The sequence below is a fragment of the Vombatus ursinus genome, unplaced genomic scaffold (assembly GCF_900497805.2).
Source record: "Vombatus ursinus unplaced genomic scaffold, bare-nosed wombat genome assembly UNPS02014832.1, whole genome shotgun sequence".
Taxonomy (NCBI): Eukaryota; Metazoa; Chordata; class Mammalia; order Diprotodontia; family Vombatidae; genus Vombatus; species Vombatus ursinus.
In genome coordinates this window covers 30,851,499-30,868,046 of record NW_020954610.1, presented here as the reverse complement: position 1 = coordinate 30,868,046, position 16,548 = coordinate 30,851,499, and the positions used below count along the sequence as shown (strand labels likewise).

The 16,548-nt window shown below is 37.9% G+C and overlaps 1 protein-coding gene across 2 annotated transcripts in view; it reads right to left on the bottom strand.

Annotated features, from left to right (window-relative positions):
• ELAVL2 (ELAV like RNA binding protein 2) overlaps positions 1–16,548 on the bottom strand; it is an 83,193-nt gene that overhangs the window by 31,490 nt on the left and 35,155 nt on the right. For both annotated transcript variants that reach the window (XM_027839459.1, XM_027839460.1), the window contains exon 3: positions 8,371–8,474. In XM_027839459.1, the coding sequence (XP_027695260.1) occupies positions 8,371–8,474 (104 nt within the window). The remainder of the gene's footprint in view (positions 1–8,370; positions 8,475–16,548) is intronic.

Genomic DNA, 16,548 nt, shown 5'->3' with positions numbered 1-16,548 from the left:
GTATCTTCAAATACATAGGGGAGAACTTTTTTTAAAAAGGATTCATATGAAATTGTGAATCTTTATTCACCTTCCTAAAAAGTGTAGTGTCCCCAAAATCACCCTGTATGATTCTATATGTTACTTTCAGCACTGCCCTGCTTGTCTGTCCGTCCTTACGACTTTCCTTCTAATATTACAGTGCCTCCCTCTTGGGGAGGCATTTACTATTCTTAAATGCAAACTAATTAATGCTTCTTGATCTAAGTTAGCTTTCAAAACCTCTGGCTTGGGAGGGAAAAACAAAACAAAACAAAACAAACAAAAAACCCAAAACCTTATTCTCTCCAAATAGCAATACAGGTGTTTTGCATCTTCAAGCCTGAAGATACGACTTTTTCAACAATTTTCATATCTTCTCAGGCTCTCTGTCCAAAGTCTCCTTACAAGAGTTATGATATAAGGAATCATAGTAATATGTAGCCTCTGAACTATAAACTTGAAAAATTACTCCAGTGATTGGTTGGTTTTTTGCTACAGAGTTTAACTATACATCTGTTCACTTCTTTTCGGTTGACTTTCTGAATCTCAGTTTATCCATTATATCAACAGCCTATTAGCAAATAATGAATGATTGAAAATTCAAAAACAGTGGCAAATGTCTATAATTTCTCAAGTTTAGGAGTTCTGACCTGAAGTAAGGCTAAGCCAATTAGATGTCAACACTAAGTATTGAACCATATGGTAAACTCATGGGAGTAGAGAGCCACTAGGCTGCTTTTAAAATAGGGAGAAATTGGACCAGATCAGAAATGAAGGTCAATACTTCTGTGCTGATCAGTAGTGTGACCAGCCTCGCCAGTTGCCTGCCCATTTCCAGCATGGGCAAGACAAGGAGAGACCCAGTCTCTCTAAAAAAGAAAGGAAAAAAAAACAAAGGAGGAAAAAAAAAAGAAAATTAAAACAAATGGTATCAGCAGCAAGGTGTGTGTATGTGTGTGTGTGTGTGTGTGTAGCCTTCCCTGTTCTTACCAACATCTAGTGAAGTAGTATAAGGAGTTTAGAATAATGTCTAGGGTCAAAAAATCTTCAAGGAAGAAAAGTACAACTTTGGGGGAAATTGCACCATAATGTGGGGGCGTTTTCTTCCAAATGACTCCAGAGAGATTTCACATGACATCCATCTGTACTGTTTTCTACATTTGAAATTTAATTTATAAAAGATGTAGAAAAGACCAAATAACTACTTATTGTCTTCAGAAGGCCTGTCAGAATGAATTGGAACTATTGGAAGAGCCCTGGGAAGATCCAATTAGGATGTTAATTTTCCAATTAGTTCATTTGTACAATGAAACAGACTCACTGTCATAAAGGACAGAGCTGGAAGGGGCCTTAGATCTTCCAGGGCAACCCTCCTCATCCTAGAAGAGGTTGGGCCTTGCCCAAGGTCACACCAACATGGAGGCCCAAACAGTAATTTGAAGCCAGGTCCTTTGATTCCAGCTATTCAGCTCCACAGTTATTCAGCTATATTACAATGAGTTTATCAGATTATCTAATTATCATGATACAAAGCAGCTTAGCCCTGAGGAAGTAAGGTATAGGAGATAAAGGTGCTGAGAAAGGAGAGCTGTTAGGAAAAGTATCCAAGTCCTTTCTAGAACAAAGCTCTAGTCTCCTCCCAAGGCTGGAGATTTTCATTAATAAAGTAAGTCAAAACCTGTAGAAACTTATCTATTTATTATAATTAAAACAACAAAATACGTACTACTTAAAAGATCCTTATGCCACAAGCTTACCCTGTTGCTAACCTCTGACTTAGTCCCAAAGCTCTAGGGCTAAAACCTAACCATGTGATACTGGATAAGTCATTTAATCTTTCTGAGTCCTGTTTCTTTATCAATCAAAAAGTTTTAATACCCTACCTCACAGGCAGTCTGTGAGATATGCTACAAATTGGAGGTAGAAGCATGTTTGAAGGAGAGAACTGGAGAGAAAATAAGGCCGAAGCAGAGACTGACAAACAGGAAGAAGGAGGCAGAGACTGAGAAGTCAAAGAGAGACCGAGAGACACAGCAAAAGACAAAAGGAACGAGACACACAGATGGACAGATAGAAACACACAGATACAGGGAAAGAAACATAGAGAGAAATGATTGATTCATGAAAGATCACAAACCTGGTACAGAGAGGCATAATATAGTAGTGATAGAGGAGATCAAGGAACCAGATATCTATTGGAGCTCTATTTATGATAAAAGCAGACCACGTGAGTCCTGACTTGCTTAATTTATGATTTCATTCTTTAAAAGGGAGGAAGAAGTTGAAAGAGAAACAAATATTCTTTGGACCTAGTTCTGACCAAAGAGGAACCATTAGCTAAAAGAGAAATCATGGGGACTTTTCTGGGAAGTGAACATTCTCTTTTGGAATCTGGGATAGCAGAGTAAAACGTCTGATATAGTCTCACGTGCAGCCTAGATTTTGGAAGAGTAGGGTTCATTGAATTCAAACAAAAGACAGAGAGGATCCTGTAGATTAAAATGCTGTAAGAAAAAGCAGCCTAAGAAGTATCAAGAATGAAGTTCTACCACCACAGTATGGAATATTTATTCCATGAAAATAGGATAAAAAGTTCTGACTACAGAGACAGAAGTGGATATACAAGTAACTTATAAACCAACCTGAATATTTAAAATGTGTGTCTAGGAGATAAAGTAAGGTCTCATAAGAGAAGATGATTACAAAGAAATGGCACTGTCAAATTAAAAAGTGGCAAAAATACCAAGATAAATCTTAGTTATTAAATTAAGAAGACTTTACTATATTAATTCCAGCACCAGATGATTATCACCAAGGATATATTCTGAGAGTATTATGAATCAATCATGACTTCCCTGACAAATAAACCCAATTTCCAAAGGACAGCAAAGCATCTTCCATATGTAAACCTAGTTATTTCTAAACAATTACAACTTAAAGAGCCAGTTGCCAGCACAGCTAATTTCTTCAAGGCTCACAAGTTTCATTCATTAATGTATCATCATGTAGAAAGAGGACCAAGGAAAGCTCTGAGCAGAGTTCTTTAACTTTTTCTTTTTTTGGTGAGGCGATCGGGGTTAAGTGACTTACCCAGGGTCACACAGCTAGTAAGTGTCAATTGTCTGAGGCTGGATTTAAACTCAGGTCCTCCTGACTCCAAGGCTGGAGCTCTATCTACTGTGCCACCGAGCTGCCCCAAGTTGTTTAACTCTTGCTACAGAAACACCTCTTCCTGCACAACCCTGAATCTCCTTCTGCAACGTGGAGAAACGTCTTTCTCCCTGTCCTGATTGAAGGCTGCCTCTCCCTGGCTACTATTTCAGGAAAGCCTCAGCGCTGTTTGACCTTACTTACTCCCTGCTCTCTGGCAATTTCCTTGTAAACTGCCTTTTGCCAACTTCACTTCTGGAAGGGGCATGAGAATTGCTACTTACGGATCCACTTACCATGCATATGACTTAAATGATTAAGTCCCCTTCCCTGGCTACCACTCTCCTATACCTGTTATTTCTCCCATTAGAATGCAAACCCCTCGACAACAACTTGTACAATGTCCAAAAGTGGGAAATCAAATGCCAAGTTTGGGAAACAGTTATCTAACAGAATTCAGTTTAGCTAAAAGAAAATTAAAAGAGCTCATGAAAGGGAATAGTACTGGTGTTATTGTTTGTCTTTCGTTCTCAAAGAGGACATTAGGAAGATGATGTCTTGACTTGCAAGTGAACTGGATTTAAGTGAAGCAGGGCTGTGCAAAGTCATCAGCCTCACTCTCTCTTCCGGTCCAGGGGCAAGATAGATCAGGACAACTGATGATGGTCCCAGATGCAAAGGGAGGGCTTGTCCTTTTTAAGCAACGGTCTTTCCCAGGTCTCAGTATGTCTGAGGCAACAAACATTCAGTAGTTAAAGACTAGGTAAGAATTGAGGCAAAAGATGGCGTACTTTGCCTTCACAAAAGAATCCAGGAGAATAGTATTAAAATAAGCTGGAGAAGTAGGTAGGAACCAGGTTATGGTGAAATTTAATGACTGGTTAAGGATTATTCTGTAAGATTTATGAGCAGGAAATGAAATGGTTAGGCCTGTGCCTTAGGAAAAGTATTTTGGCATTTATATAAAAGATGGATCACAGTGGGGAGATTTTGGAAGCACAGAGATCAATTAAGAGACTTTTACACTAGCCTAAACAAATGGTGATAAGGGTCTAAATTAGAGATGTAGACATGAGAGATACAAAACATCTGACTGGATATTGAGAAAGAAGAGTTAAATATGGTTATGAACCTGAATAGCTGAGAGGTTGGTGGTACCCTCAACAGAAATGAGAAGTTTAAAGGAAAGGCAGGTTCAAGTGACAAGACTAATTCACAAAATGCAAGACTCCCAAATTATCAGAGGCTTCTACATGAAAATATCTCAAGTATATATACATATATACATATGTGTGTTTATTTGTGTGTACATACACACATATGTGTATATGTTACATATGTGTGTGCACATAAGTCTAACAAAACTATCCTCAAACTAGAAAATATTTAAAAAATAACACTAGCATGTCTTCAGTGTAAAATAATTCCATGTGTCCCCTTTTCTCCAACATACTATGCTCTTAGGAAAAAAGTTTCTTCTATCCTATACCAGATGTAAGATTAAATATACACACTATTGGAGAAAATGGAAATGGACATGTCTCTTGCTCCCGTGCCTCCCCAACTGGCAGGCTCAAGAATCACTTGGTGAGTTCCCAGAGGGATCAATAAACAATGATCTCTAGGAACCTCCATTTTGAAATGTAATGAAGGAAATTATCTTAGATCTCCAACTTCTTTAACTTCCCATCTGATACCTACAACAGACTATGCTTTGATTACAGCATACACTTAATACTTATTTATTATCTATACAACTATAGGGCAGCCGCAACCTCTCTGGGCTTTCATTTCATTATTTGTACAATCAAGAGGGCAGAATCACAATTAACCATGGAATTTATTTGATAAAATCTGAAAAGCAACAAAATTTCAAATGTTCCCTGATTTCTAAGACACTTTTTTTTTTTTTTAAAGGGAGGAAGGGGTATGGGGATGAGACCAGACTTGTGGCTGAGATTTCAATGGAGAATAGAAAAGAAAACTCCTGATGAGTTTGGTATTCTATCTGTACAGGTCAGCACCTGCTCTATAACTTAAAGCAGAGCAATGTATTTTGTATATTAGGTTCTATTAAAGCTCCATTTATAATTTACAGATCTCTGTAATATTCTTGTAAACTTTACTCTCTAACAATCAGAAAATAGAACACAGTGGTTTAAATAGCTTAATGAAAAGATTTTGTATATGGATTACCAGTTGTCAAAATTGGAAATAAAATAAACTAACTTAACACAAACTGTATGCAATGTAGCATAATTTGTCTAACAACTCAGAAAGCTTTTCCAAATTTTACAATGAATCAGGTCATCATGATGGACATAAATCAATATACTATATGTAAATATATACAAACTCCAACTGAGGAGGTTGCAGATAATGGAAAGTCAAATAAATCCATTTTTACTGTATTTGCAATAGGCAGTTTATTATGTGCCCAGCACTGTGCTAATAACAGAAAAGATATGGTCTCAATTTTAAGGATTTTATAATCCAATAGGAGACAGAATAGTATCTGGTTAGAAACAGTTACAGAACCAGACATTACATAATTATTCACTAAATTGCACAGTACAGACTAAAAGTGCTATCAGATTTTAGAGACAGCACAAAGACGAGTTGAAGCTATAGACAAAGGCTTAAGGGAAGAGATGAGACTGGCCCCTCAAGTATGGAAAAAATCACATCAATGAAGATGAATAGGGAGGTCTTTCTAGACAGCAGGCACAGCATGACCACAGAGGCAGGAATTAATGTGTATGGCCAGAAGATTGTGAAGAGACTTAACTGCAGCAAAATGTTAGCATTTTGAGAGTATTAGAAAGTAAGATTGGCTACACAATAAGGGGATATTGGGGAAAAGAAGAGGGAAAGAATGGCAAGGGGATAGGATTTGAAGTTAGCAGCTTAGACACTATGGTAAGCACTATGGAAATACTATAGATTCTTGGGTAAGCAAGTAGCATAATGAAAGTGTTGTTTTAGAAAGATTAGTCTAATTACAATAAGCCAGATGGATTGGAGGGCAGGGAAGAAAAATTTATGAAAGGATACCCCAGGGATCTGAAAGACAATACAGCTTCCAGAAAGTACTTAGACTCAAGGAATAGACTGGGCACTGAAAGAAGAAAATCTGGCTCAATATAATGTTTTAAGAGAGAAAAAAAACACAAGTCATCTCTAATTGAAACCAAAAATTTGAAAAAAATAAACAGACAAATAAAATAGCATATAGGGTTGGAAAGCGGTTGTGCTTTTCCTCCCAAAGAAATCTGGGCCAAATTGGGGGTACCAGCTGTTATCTGATATTTTTGCAAGAATTGAATGGGGGAAGGGAGAGCAAGAACAGCTTGTTGTTACTTCCTCCTTTGTCTCAGAAAATCAAAAAGGAAGTAACAGATGTCAGAATGTAAAAGTCACTAGTCATTATTGTCCTTTACTCTACTCCTTCAGCCTTAGATTCTTTTTCTCCACCTGTTCTAGAGGCTGAGTCCAACTAGAGATAAAACCTTCAGTCATAAGTCAGTGAAAAGTACTTCACAACAATAGCTTGTCTCTTGTTAACTGTAGTCCCCCCCCCCCCCCCCAGAGGGTTCCCTGTTCTTCCAACACTCCTCACTTTCTCCCCCCCACCACTACTTGAAGTCAGGTCGTCTAGTAAAAGTCAGGCTATATGGAGAAGTATAACTAATCGAGACATGGATTTTCTTGGAAAAGAGATAGGGAAAAGGCGTAAACTTCCACTTTTACCTACCTCATTCCATTTACTCATATATTCAAGGGTGTAGGAGGCAAACTACAATAACTAAAGTTTCCAGAAAGCAATGATGGAACCAAGGATAGAAAGAAGAGAAGAAGCCATGTGCACATCTAGAAACATGCTTTTTGTTTGTTCTTTTTGTGTATGAGTGCATGTGCATGTGTGTATGTATACTATGAGTACCCAGTAAGAGATGTGCTACTATACATTCTGATCTCTTTATATAATATCACAGAATACACATAAGAATATTAGTAATTAGAGAAGCCAATACAAACTTAGAAGTGAATATAGAATGATTTCTTAATTTTTATGTCAAAAAAAATTCTGGATAAGTGTTCTGGTACATATACAATTCTCTGCTTTATAGAAGTAATTGACTTTGAGTTGAAGGTTGAATCTCTCCACAAGGTACTCTCTCTCTAAGCAAAACCCCTCAACTCTTAGAGGCCCTTCAGGCCACAGATATTCATTTGCAAATTTTAACAGGCTATTCCTTTTTAGGTCATTTATAGGATAGAACTGCTAGGTGGTTTTTAAAAAACAAAATTAATATTATTAGGCAATATAAAGTATATAAAATGGCAAAACAACATATAGACTAACAAATACTTTTAAAGGTCCTGAGGGAGGCAACTTCAAGTGCTGATAAAGTAGTTTCCAAAAACCTGAACAAAAACAAGCAGAAACTCGTTCCAAATACCTAACAAAACCATAAATAGCTTCCAGAAAAATAACTATTGCCACTCCTTTGCATCTCATCTCCCCTTTTCACTAATTACTGCCTTGGTTGTAGACTAACTTACTAACTCCAGAAGCAAAGGTTCTTTCTCCATCTTAAAAAGAAAGAATCTATGTTATCTACAGACTAGAGAGCTTCTTATACTACACAGAGTCAGCTTTCAGAAACTTACAAAAATGTGGATAGTACACTTGTGGAATTGTGTTGTTATCCCAAGCATTCCAAAGCTAAAAGGACACATATCACTGACAGATGAATGGAAAAAATTAAATGGGGAAGCCCTCAAAACTCACTTAACTCAAATTGAACTGGACTTGCAAAAGGAAAAAAGGATTTTTTCTAAAGTTATTAGGCAAAAAAGTATCCATAAGGGAAGACCTATAATTTCTCTATGGTGTTTACTGTAAGCAAATCTCAATTACCACTCATTAATAAAGGTGTATGTAGCACTTGCGAAGGATTGATTTCTCTTTCCCACTTCAAGTTTACCTACTGCACTTAAAAAAAAAAAAGTCTGTTAGAAATAGGCAGAGATCAGATTAACTATAACCAACTTTAAATACATACCCACCCCACACACACCCATCAGGTTTTTTGTTTTGTTTTAGTACTTAAAAAAACAAAACAAGACAAAAAAACAAACAACCTATAAAGCTCCAAGCAGCTACAAAAATTGACAGAAAAAACACAAACATACTTTTATTGTTTTGGTTTGAAGTCTCAATCCATTCAGCGTGTTGATAGCTTTTTCTGCATCCTTAGGGTCAATGTAGTTCACAAAGCCATACCCCAAGCTCTGCCCTAATAAAGGGAGGGGAAAAAGAAGACACACATTAGTTCCAAGGAGCTGCCAGGCACTAACTCAAAGTCTGGTGTGTAGTCTTGCTTATTGGGCACTAGCACCAATCCATCTGTGTCAAAAATAAATCCCTCTATATTCATTCCTGAAATTAACGCTTATATGATCTTCCAAAGCTTTTCAGCTCCTGTCATGTGAGTTAAAGTGAGAGAGACAGAGAAAGATAGAGCGTGTCAGTTCTAGAAGAGAAAAATTATGTAGATTCATAAAGAACCTGTTCCTAGGGCCATTGATCTGGAGCTTGAAGGGACCTTCAAAGCCCCCTAGTCCAACCCTCACATTTTTACAAATAAGCAGACCCTAGAAGGTTAGATATCTTGTCCACTGTCAGAGAGGCAATAAGCCTCAGAGGCAGAATTTAAATCCAGGTCCTCTGACTCCTAAGCCAGTGCTCACTCCACTTTATATAAGGTTAGCTAGTTATACAACCATTCATCTTTTAACTCAATAAGCATTTATTAAATGGTTACTACAGGCCACTCACTACAGTAGGGGCTTGTGGATATGGACACAAAGTAAAACAAGCAAGGTGCAGCTCATATTCTACTCTGTTTTCTTACGAGTAAGACGTGTTTAGCGCAGGCTACATGTAACTGAGATGGAATGTTCCTCAAGTTTCTTTAATGGATATGGGGCATAAGCGGATGATCTGATCCTCCCCACCAGGTTTTACATTAGGCAAGTTCAAGATCTATTGTAGAAGAAGGAAGAGAGAATTGAGTGCTTACTATAGTAAGGAAAAAAAGCTGCTCAGCATTAGAGATCCTTTCCAAAGCAGTCATTTTGCATAACCTGTAGATCCAATTTTCCGTCTTGGTTCAGGGATGCTACTAGTTTCCTAATCTGAAGGGTGTGGGGGAACAGCCCAAATGATTTTTAGCTCCAAGAAAATCTGAGTGATTCTAGCCAAATCTAATGATCTTTACTTTTGAAAAGGCAAAAAAAATTATCAAAACTGTTTGAGAAATGCTTCATCCCTTTATCCTAAAGGGATAGAAAAATGACAGTTTATCCAAGTCTAAGTAAGAAAAGTATTAATCAGAACAAATACAGAAGCAAAGTTCAATTACCAGGAACACAGTAGGTACATAATAATAATAGCTGCACAGCACTTTAAGGTTTACAAAATTATGGCTATGTATGTGTGTTTATGTATTTATATGTACTATATGTATATACATACATATATATAAATATATAAGATCTTATTTGATAAACACAAATAACCCCATGAAATAGGTGGCATTATCCCCACTTTACAAATGAGTAACTGAGGCTTAGAAAATGATTTGATCAGGGTCCTGATAGGGTTGGGATCTGGACCCCAGAAAAGAAAAACCCTGGACTTTCCCACATGACCAAATCTCTGCAGTTAGCCTGAGGCTATAATCCCCTCCACTAGCCTTTTATGGTGGCTACACCCAATCTCCCAATTCTCTGTTACCCTTAACCTACCCTAGCCCTCCACTGTCTTACCTCCTTATGCCCCCATTACCCCTCCCTCCACCCCCCAGCCACTTCCCACCCTTAATCCTAGCTAGGCCTCATTCTCCCTTGGCCACATGGTCCAGGGGTCCCTAGCATTCTATTACCTCATAGTCCCTGCAGACTACTTGGCCACTCCTAGATCTCTCCCACAGTCTTTCGGTATATAAGGTCCATCTTGTCTCCATTAAGGTGTTCTGATTCTTAAAATCTAACCAATAGCTCACTAACAATCAGATTCTTTAAGAGTCTGGCCAATATGGAGGATGTTCTAATAAACTTAGTCTTTGGCTGAAAGAAGGCTTGGGTCAAATTCTTTTGGGCAGGAACTGCATGTTGTGATTTTGGTGTCCCAGCACCCCTAAACCTCAATAGTCCCATAGATAATACCTAAAATAGAATTTTAACTTGAGTGTCCTCAACTCAAAGTCCAGCACTCTATCCATTGGTAAATGTGAACCATTATTATCATCAAAATCGGGGGTAGGTGGAGAAGGAGAACCTTTACCTTCTCCACTCCAGCCAGTCAATTCCTGCCTCATGACTCAGGATCAGCCACCTCCATTAGGGCCCACCATGGGCAGCTGAGGACCTTCTCCTTCTGGATCCTTATCTCTGCTGGAAATATCCCAGAGTCCCACCCCCACTCCACTTTATGCCTTAAATATACTATCTTCTTGTTAAGGGACTTCCCTGTCATTATTTCTGAAGATCTCCTGGACCTTGCCAGCTGACCTGCTTCCTATCCTTCCATACTACTCTCTTTTTTCCACCTGCCATGAACTGAACATAAACATCCGTTCTAGGTTGTCTCCCCCAATTAGAACATGAGATCCTCGAAAGCAGGGGCTGTCTTGATTTTTTATTTATATCCCAGGTACATTGTATTTAATAAATGCATTTCCACTACTGATCCCCTTTGCTGGCTTCTTGAATAAGATAATACATCTCTTGGCTCTGGGTATTTTCACTGGCTGTTAACTGTGCCTCTAGAATTCTCTCCTCTCCTTATTTTCATTTTCCCTGGCTTTCTTCAACTTCAAGCCCCAGCTAAAACACCGCCTTCAACAGGAAGCCTTTCTCAATCCCTCTTAATTCTAGTACCTTTCATCTGTTGATTACTTATTTCTCTTTTATATAACTTGTTTGTACATAGTTGTTTGCATGTTGTCTCTCCCATTAGATTGCGAGTTCCTCAAGGGTAGGGACTGTCTTTTCCTCTTTCTTTGTATCCCCAGTGCTTACAACAGTGCCTGGTACGTGGTAGGCACTTCATAAATGTTTATTGACTGATTGCATATAAAATTTAAAACAACAATTCTCTTTGGGGAGATGTCCCACACTAAAAGAATGTGGAATGTATTGTTAACAAATTTATCCCTTTTAGGTTAAGTATTTTTTTCTTCTAAAATGAAGATAATGGACTCAGGACATGAGTTAAAGAAGTAGATCTTAAAAGTATGTGACCATCTCCGTTAAAGTATATGTTTCAGGGCAGATAGGTGGTGCAGTGGACAGAGCACCGGTCCTGGAGTCAGGAAGACCTGAGTTCAAATCAGACTTCAGACACATAATACTTCCTAGCTGTGTAACTCTGGGCAAGTCACTTAACCCCAACTGCCTCACTTAAAAAAAAAAAAAGTTTCAATTTAATTATTATTCTAAACACAAAAGTACTATGAAAAAAGCTTATTCATCCTCAGTATACTATACTCAATCTATAGAACCTAACAAGTAAATATCAATTAAATGCTATGGGGCAAGGCAGAAATGAAAATGTATTACTTTGACTTACATGACAAATTATTCAAATACCTGTTCTAACCAAGAACAGACTAATTCCATTTATTAATGACCCTCTTATTTCATCCACAAATTCTACACAACAGTAGAAACCCTTGATTTATTCTAATCTTTCTTTATTAGTGAGTCTTTGTCTTTCTAGAGACTTTTTTCTTCCCATGCTGCACATAATACCAATCAGGTGAAAGAACCATATAACATTTACAGCAATGGCAAAGACAGACCTTTAGCAGCCAATGAAATATTACAGCTCTCACTACTCTCAAGTGTCACAGAAAACTCATGAGTCGGCAAAAGAATCTTATTTCAAGATACCATATATTACAGTGCATAAAAGTTGACCTTTTAAGATTTAAAAAAAAACTTCCTCAAAATTGGGGTCAATTTTTATACTCCATATGTTGGCAGTTCATGCCTTCCCTCCCAGGCTCCTACAAGCAGCTGCTCAGGGTCAATGATTATTCCACCCCAAAGCAACAGTACCAACTCCCATGCCAGGTAGGGCTGATTTTCGTCCATTAAAAGCTCATTAAGTAGTGTAGCTGGTGAAGTGGCTATGCAGAATAGGGTCATTCAAATCAACCTACAGACCAAGTCAATGACACATCCCACATTATTCATTGCCTATGTGTATATAGAAACAGTGAAATCTTTTTATCTCAATTCAATTAACTAACTTTTAATATTCTGGTACATTCAAGCTAGCATAAAGTAATACAGATATTCACCAACAGAATATCTTGCATATAAATCTGAACCCAGAACCTGAAGAGTCAGTTTATCTAGAATAAGAAAAACTTAAAGGAGTCTAAAGACAGTTCTTAAGAAAACACAAAGTCTACATGATAATGCAGAGGACTGACCAGATGCTTTCCATTCATATAGCTAACAAAAGGCAAAGCAGTTAAGCCCTAGTGTTCTGGCATTTAGGGTAGATATTTTAAAGGATCTCAAAAGCCTAGCCAAGTGCCCCTGTGAGAAGTAGGCTGTGAATTGAGTGTTGGTCAATTTGAATTGATAATAAGAGTTAATTAGCACTTTCTAGTGGGTACCAAAGTAGATGGTGGAATCCCCTTCTCAGAAGGTCTTTAAAAACAGCATAGATTCTGATTTGTTTAGGAAGGTGGATTAGATCATTTTGGATTTTACAATTTAAGCTTATTAAAACTTGAATAATGATTCTTGACTTTTTTTTTTTTACATAGCACTTTAAGGTTTTCAAAATTTGCAACATCTCATTTGAGATGTTCCAACAACCTAGATAGGTAGAGGGAACTTCAGGTATGATTATCTCCATTGTTCAGAAGTACAAAGTGTGATGTTATTTTACTTGTCTGGGAACACACACAGCTATTAAGTGTCAGAATGAAGTGTGAACCTAGGGTTTTCCCAATTAACTCTAAGTCTAGCACTCCTGAACCACTGACCCCTTAAAACAATACGACAATAACACTAATTGCCGAAAACATGTTTTCTCTGGCAGGATTTTGCTGTTGTTTTTAAATCAGAGCAAGAGCGTTGAAATGTGCATTAAGGAGTGCCTAAACTCCAGTGCCAGTTTTGCCACGTGATACCTGCCTAATCTTGAGCAAATTGACCTCCCCTGGACCTTGGTTTCCTCATCAGCAAAAAGGAAGGGGTTAGACTAGATCAGAGTCATTACAGCCTCAAGTCCACATGTAGTCTTCTAGGTCCTTGGTGCAGCCTTTTGATTGAGTACAAGTTTCACAGAACAAATCCCCTTAATAAAAGGATTTGTTCTGTAAAACTTGGGCTCAGTCAAAAGGTCATACTTGAGGACCTAGAGGGCCACCTCTGGACTAGATGGTCTTTCAAGGTCCTTCCAAGCTCTAAATCTATGATCTGATCAACTCTTGAGAGAAGAAACACACTGGACACACAATAGTAATGACAGAGCACCATCAAGATTTATGGTAGGTTAAACTATAAACTCTTCTGTTTTGCTTTTTAAAGCCTTTCATAGCTTCACCTCAACCCAATGTACACATTTCCCTTCATGCACTATAAAATTTGGTCAAAACTGGCTGAAATCTGTAACTCACACTCGATATCTCCTGTCTCTTTGTCTTTGTCATACAGCTGGTCATCTGCTATATTCACTCCCTTTTCATCTCCAGGTCACAGAATTTCTTGATTCCTTTAGGACTGAACTCCCCCACCTTCTACAGGAAGCCTCTCTTGCTCCCCAGCGTTGGCATTTAATTTTCATATAATGTATGTACTTACATATGTATACTTTGTCTCCTTTAATAGAACATAAATTTCCTAAGGGCAAAGACTATTTGATTTTTTATCTTTATTTCCCATCACCTAGCAGTGTACCTGATACACTGTGGAACTTAATAAATGCTTTGTTGAATGGTTAGATCATCCAGTCAATTCTCTATCATCTATCTGCATCACCTACATGACACTTGCTCCCACTCTCTATAACCACTACCCATCAAGCATGCTTCTCCTGTGCCCCTGCCCTTTGCCCACTAGGAGATGTTCTGGAGGCAAGATTACCCTAAAGCAAAATATAATAAAGGTATTAAAGCTGCTTAAAGTAAAGACTTCATTCTAAAATCAGAGTAGGACCACGTTATAAGCTTTGTTTTTGGGATGAAGGGGTTGAGGGAATGGGAATACCAGCACCTGCATGGGCTGTCCAGTGAGATCCACCATGTACATATTATACACAACAGGAATGTGCTAAAGTACTTGAAGTATTGGCTATTTTCCTATAACACTGTTTCTGGATTAGTAATTGATTTAGTTATAAGGAATAGGCACTAGATGTGATTTCACTGTTATAGGGAACTAACTCCTGGGTAAGAAACTTAACAATGCAACTTAGCAACTTTCCCACCTTCATTTGCTCTTAACTTTTAAAAATGATACAGATGAAAAAAAATTGTCTTCTATCTATGCAGGCCAGAACCTACTCTATAACTTCTAGCCTCACAAGTATGTAGAAAGCTAAATGGCAAGTGACTTGCTCTGAGTCATACATGTAGTATGTGCCAGGGACAGAATTTGAATGCAGGCTCTCCTTGGCATCATGGTACCTCTCTTAGAATTACATTCCCAGGGGCAGCCAGGTGGTGCAGTGGATAAAGCTCCGGTCTAGGAGTCAGATGAGTTCAAATCTGACCTCAGACACTTGACACTTACTACTTGTGTGACATTGGGCAAGTCACAACCCCAACTGCCTCCCCCCCCAAAAAAAGAATTATATTCCCTAAAATTGTGAAATTCCAAGTGCCCCAAAAGTCTGTATACAATTTTAAGCAACTAAAGCTGAAAACTGCACCAAGACTCTAAGTCACTGATAATAAAAATGCAAATCAAAACATCTCCAAGGCTTCACTTCCCACCCAACGAACTGGCAAAGATGACCAGAGAAGGCAATAGTAACATTGGAGAAGTCACAGAAAGACTGTTGCACAAATATGCTGCTGGTGGAGTTGTGAAGTGGCCCCACTTTTCTGGAAAGCAATATAGAATTATATTATGAGATTAAACTGTCCATACCCTTTGATCAAGAAATCCCTGGTAGGCAAAAATCCCCGGTAGGCAAAAATCCCCAAGAGGTCAATGACACATAGACAGATTATATACCTACCAAAACATTTATAACAGTACTTTCTTAAAGAGGCAGAAAATTGGAATCCAAGTAGATGCTCACTGAGTGTAAAACGACTAGGTAAATCATTCTATATGAATGCAAAAGAATGTTACTGTGCCATAAACAATGAATAAGATTATATGGGAAGACTCATAGGAACTGATGCAAAGTAAAGTAAGCAGAACCAAAAAGAAAACACACAAAGTTACTATAACAGAAATGGAAATTACAACAAAAATTGTAATTGAATGTTGTGTAATTATAATGACCAAGATTGGTCCCATAGAAAGATATGATAATAAACTTCCCTCTTATATGATAATAAATCTATCTTCTCTTTTGCAAAGGGTAAGTGACTCTGGAGGTAGAAAACAGCACATACTGTCCAATTTGATTAATGTGTCATTTGGTTTTGCAGAACTGCCTTTTCTCCCTTTTGTTATAATAGGTGTTTCTCTGGTGGGGGAAGGGGAAGAGATATATTGGGAAATAAAGGGGTAGTAAAGGGGATGAGGGAGGGAAAGCAATGATTTGTGACCAGATAAACAGCCATGGATGAGTTGCCTGCTATCTTCCATGCTTCTTTAGAATTAAACCACTTGGGTGGTCTTGGGTCATTAGGACTCTTTAACATTTGTTCAAATGTCTGAAACCAACCTAATACCAGTTTTGAAAAAGGTGGTAGAAGTCACTTTAGACCTCCTGAACAATTAATTATGATGGCTAAGCTAAAAGAACCACTGCTGGATTCAGCAAACTTACCTCAACATTTTATTGATAAGCACACTTGAGTGATTTTTTTTTATATATATTAAGCCCACATGGTAAATGTAGGAGATCTGGACTCAAACCTCAGCTCCTACTCTAACTTAATGATATCGCACAAATTACATAGTATCTCTGAACCTCTCAACCTCATCTGGTCCAAGACAAAATTTTAACGAGTCCATAAGACCTGTTATCAAAGGTCCTTTTTAAAAATTACATATGTTTGGGGGCAGCTAGGTGGTGAAGTGGATAGAGCTCCAGCCTTGTAGTCAGGAGGACCCATGTTCAAATCTGGCCTCAGACACTTGACACTTATTACTTGTGTGACA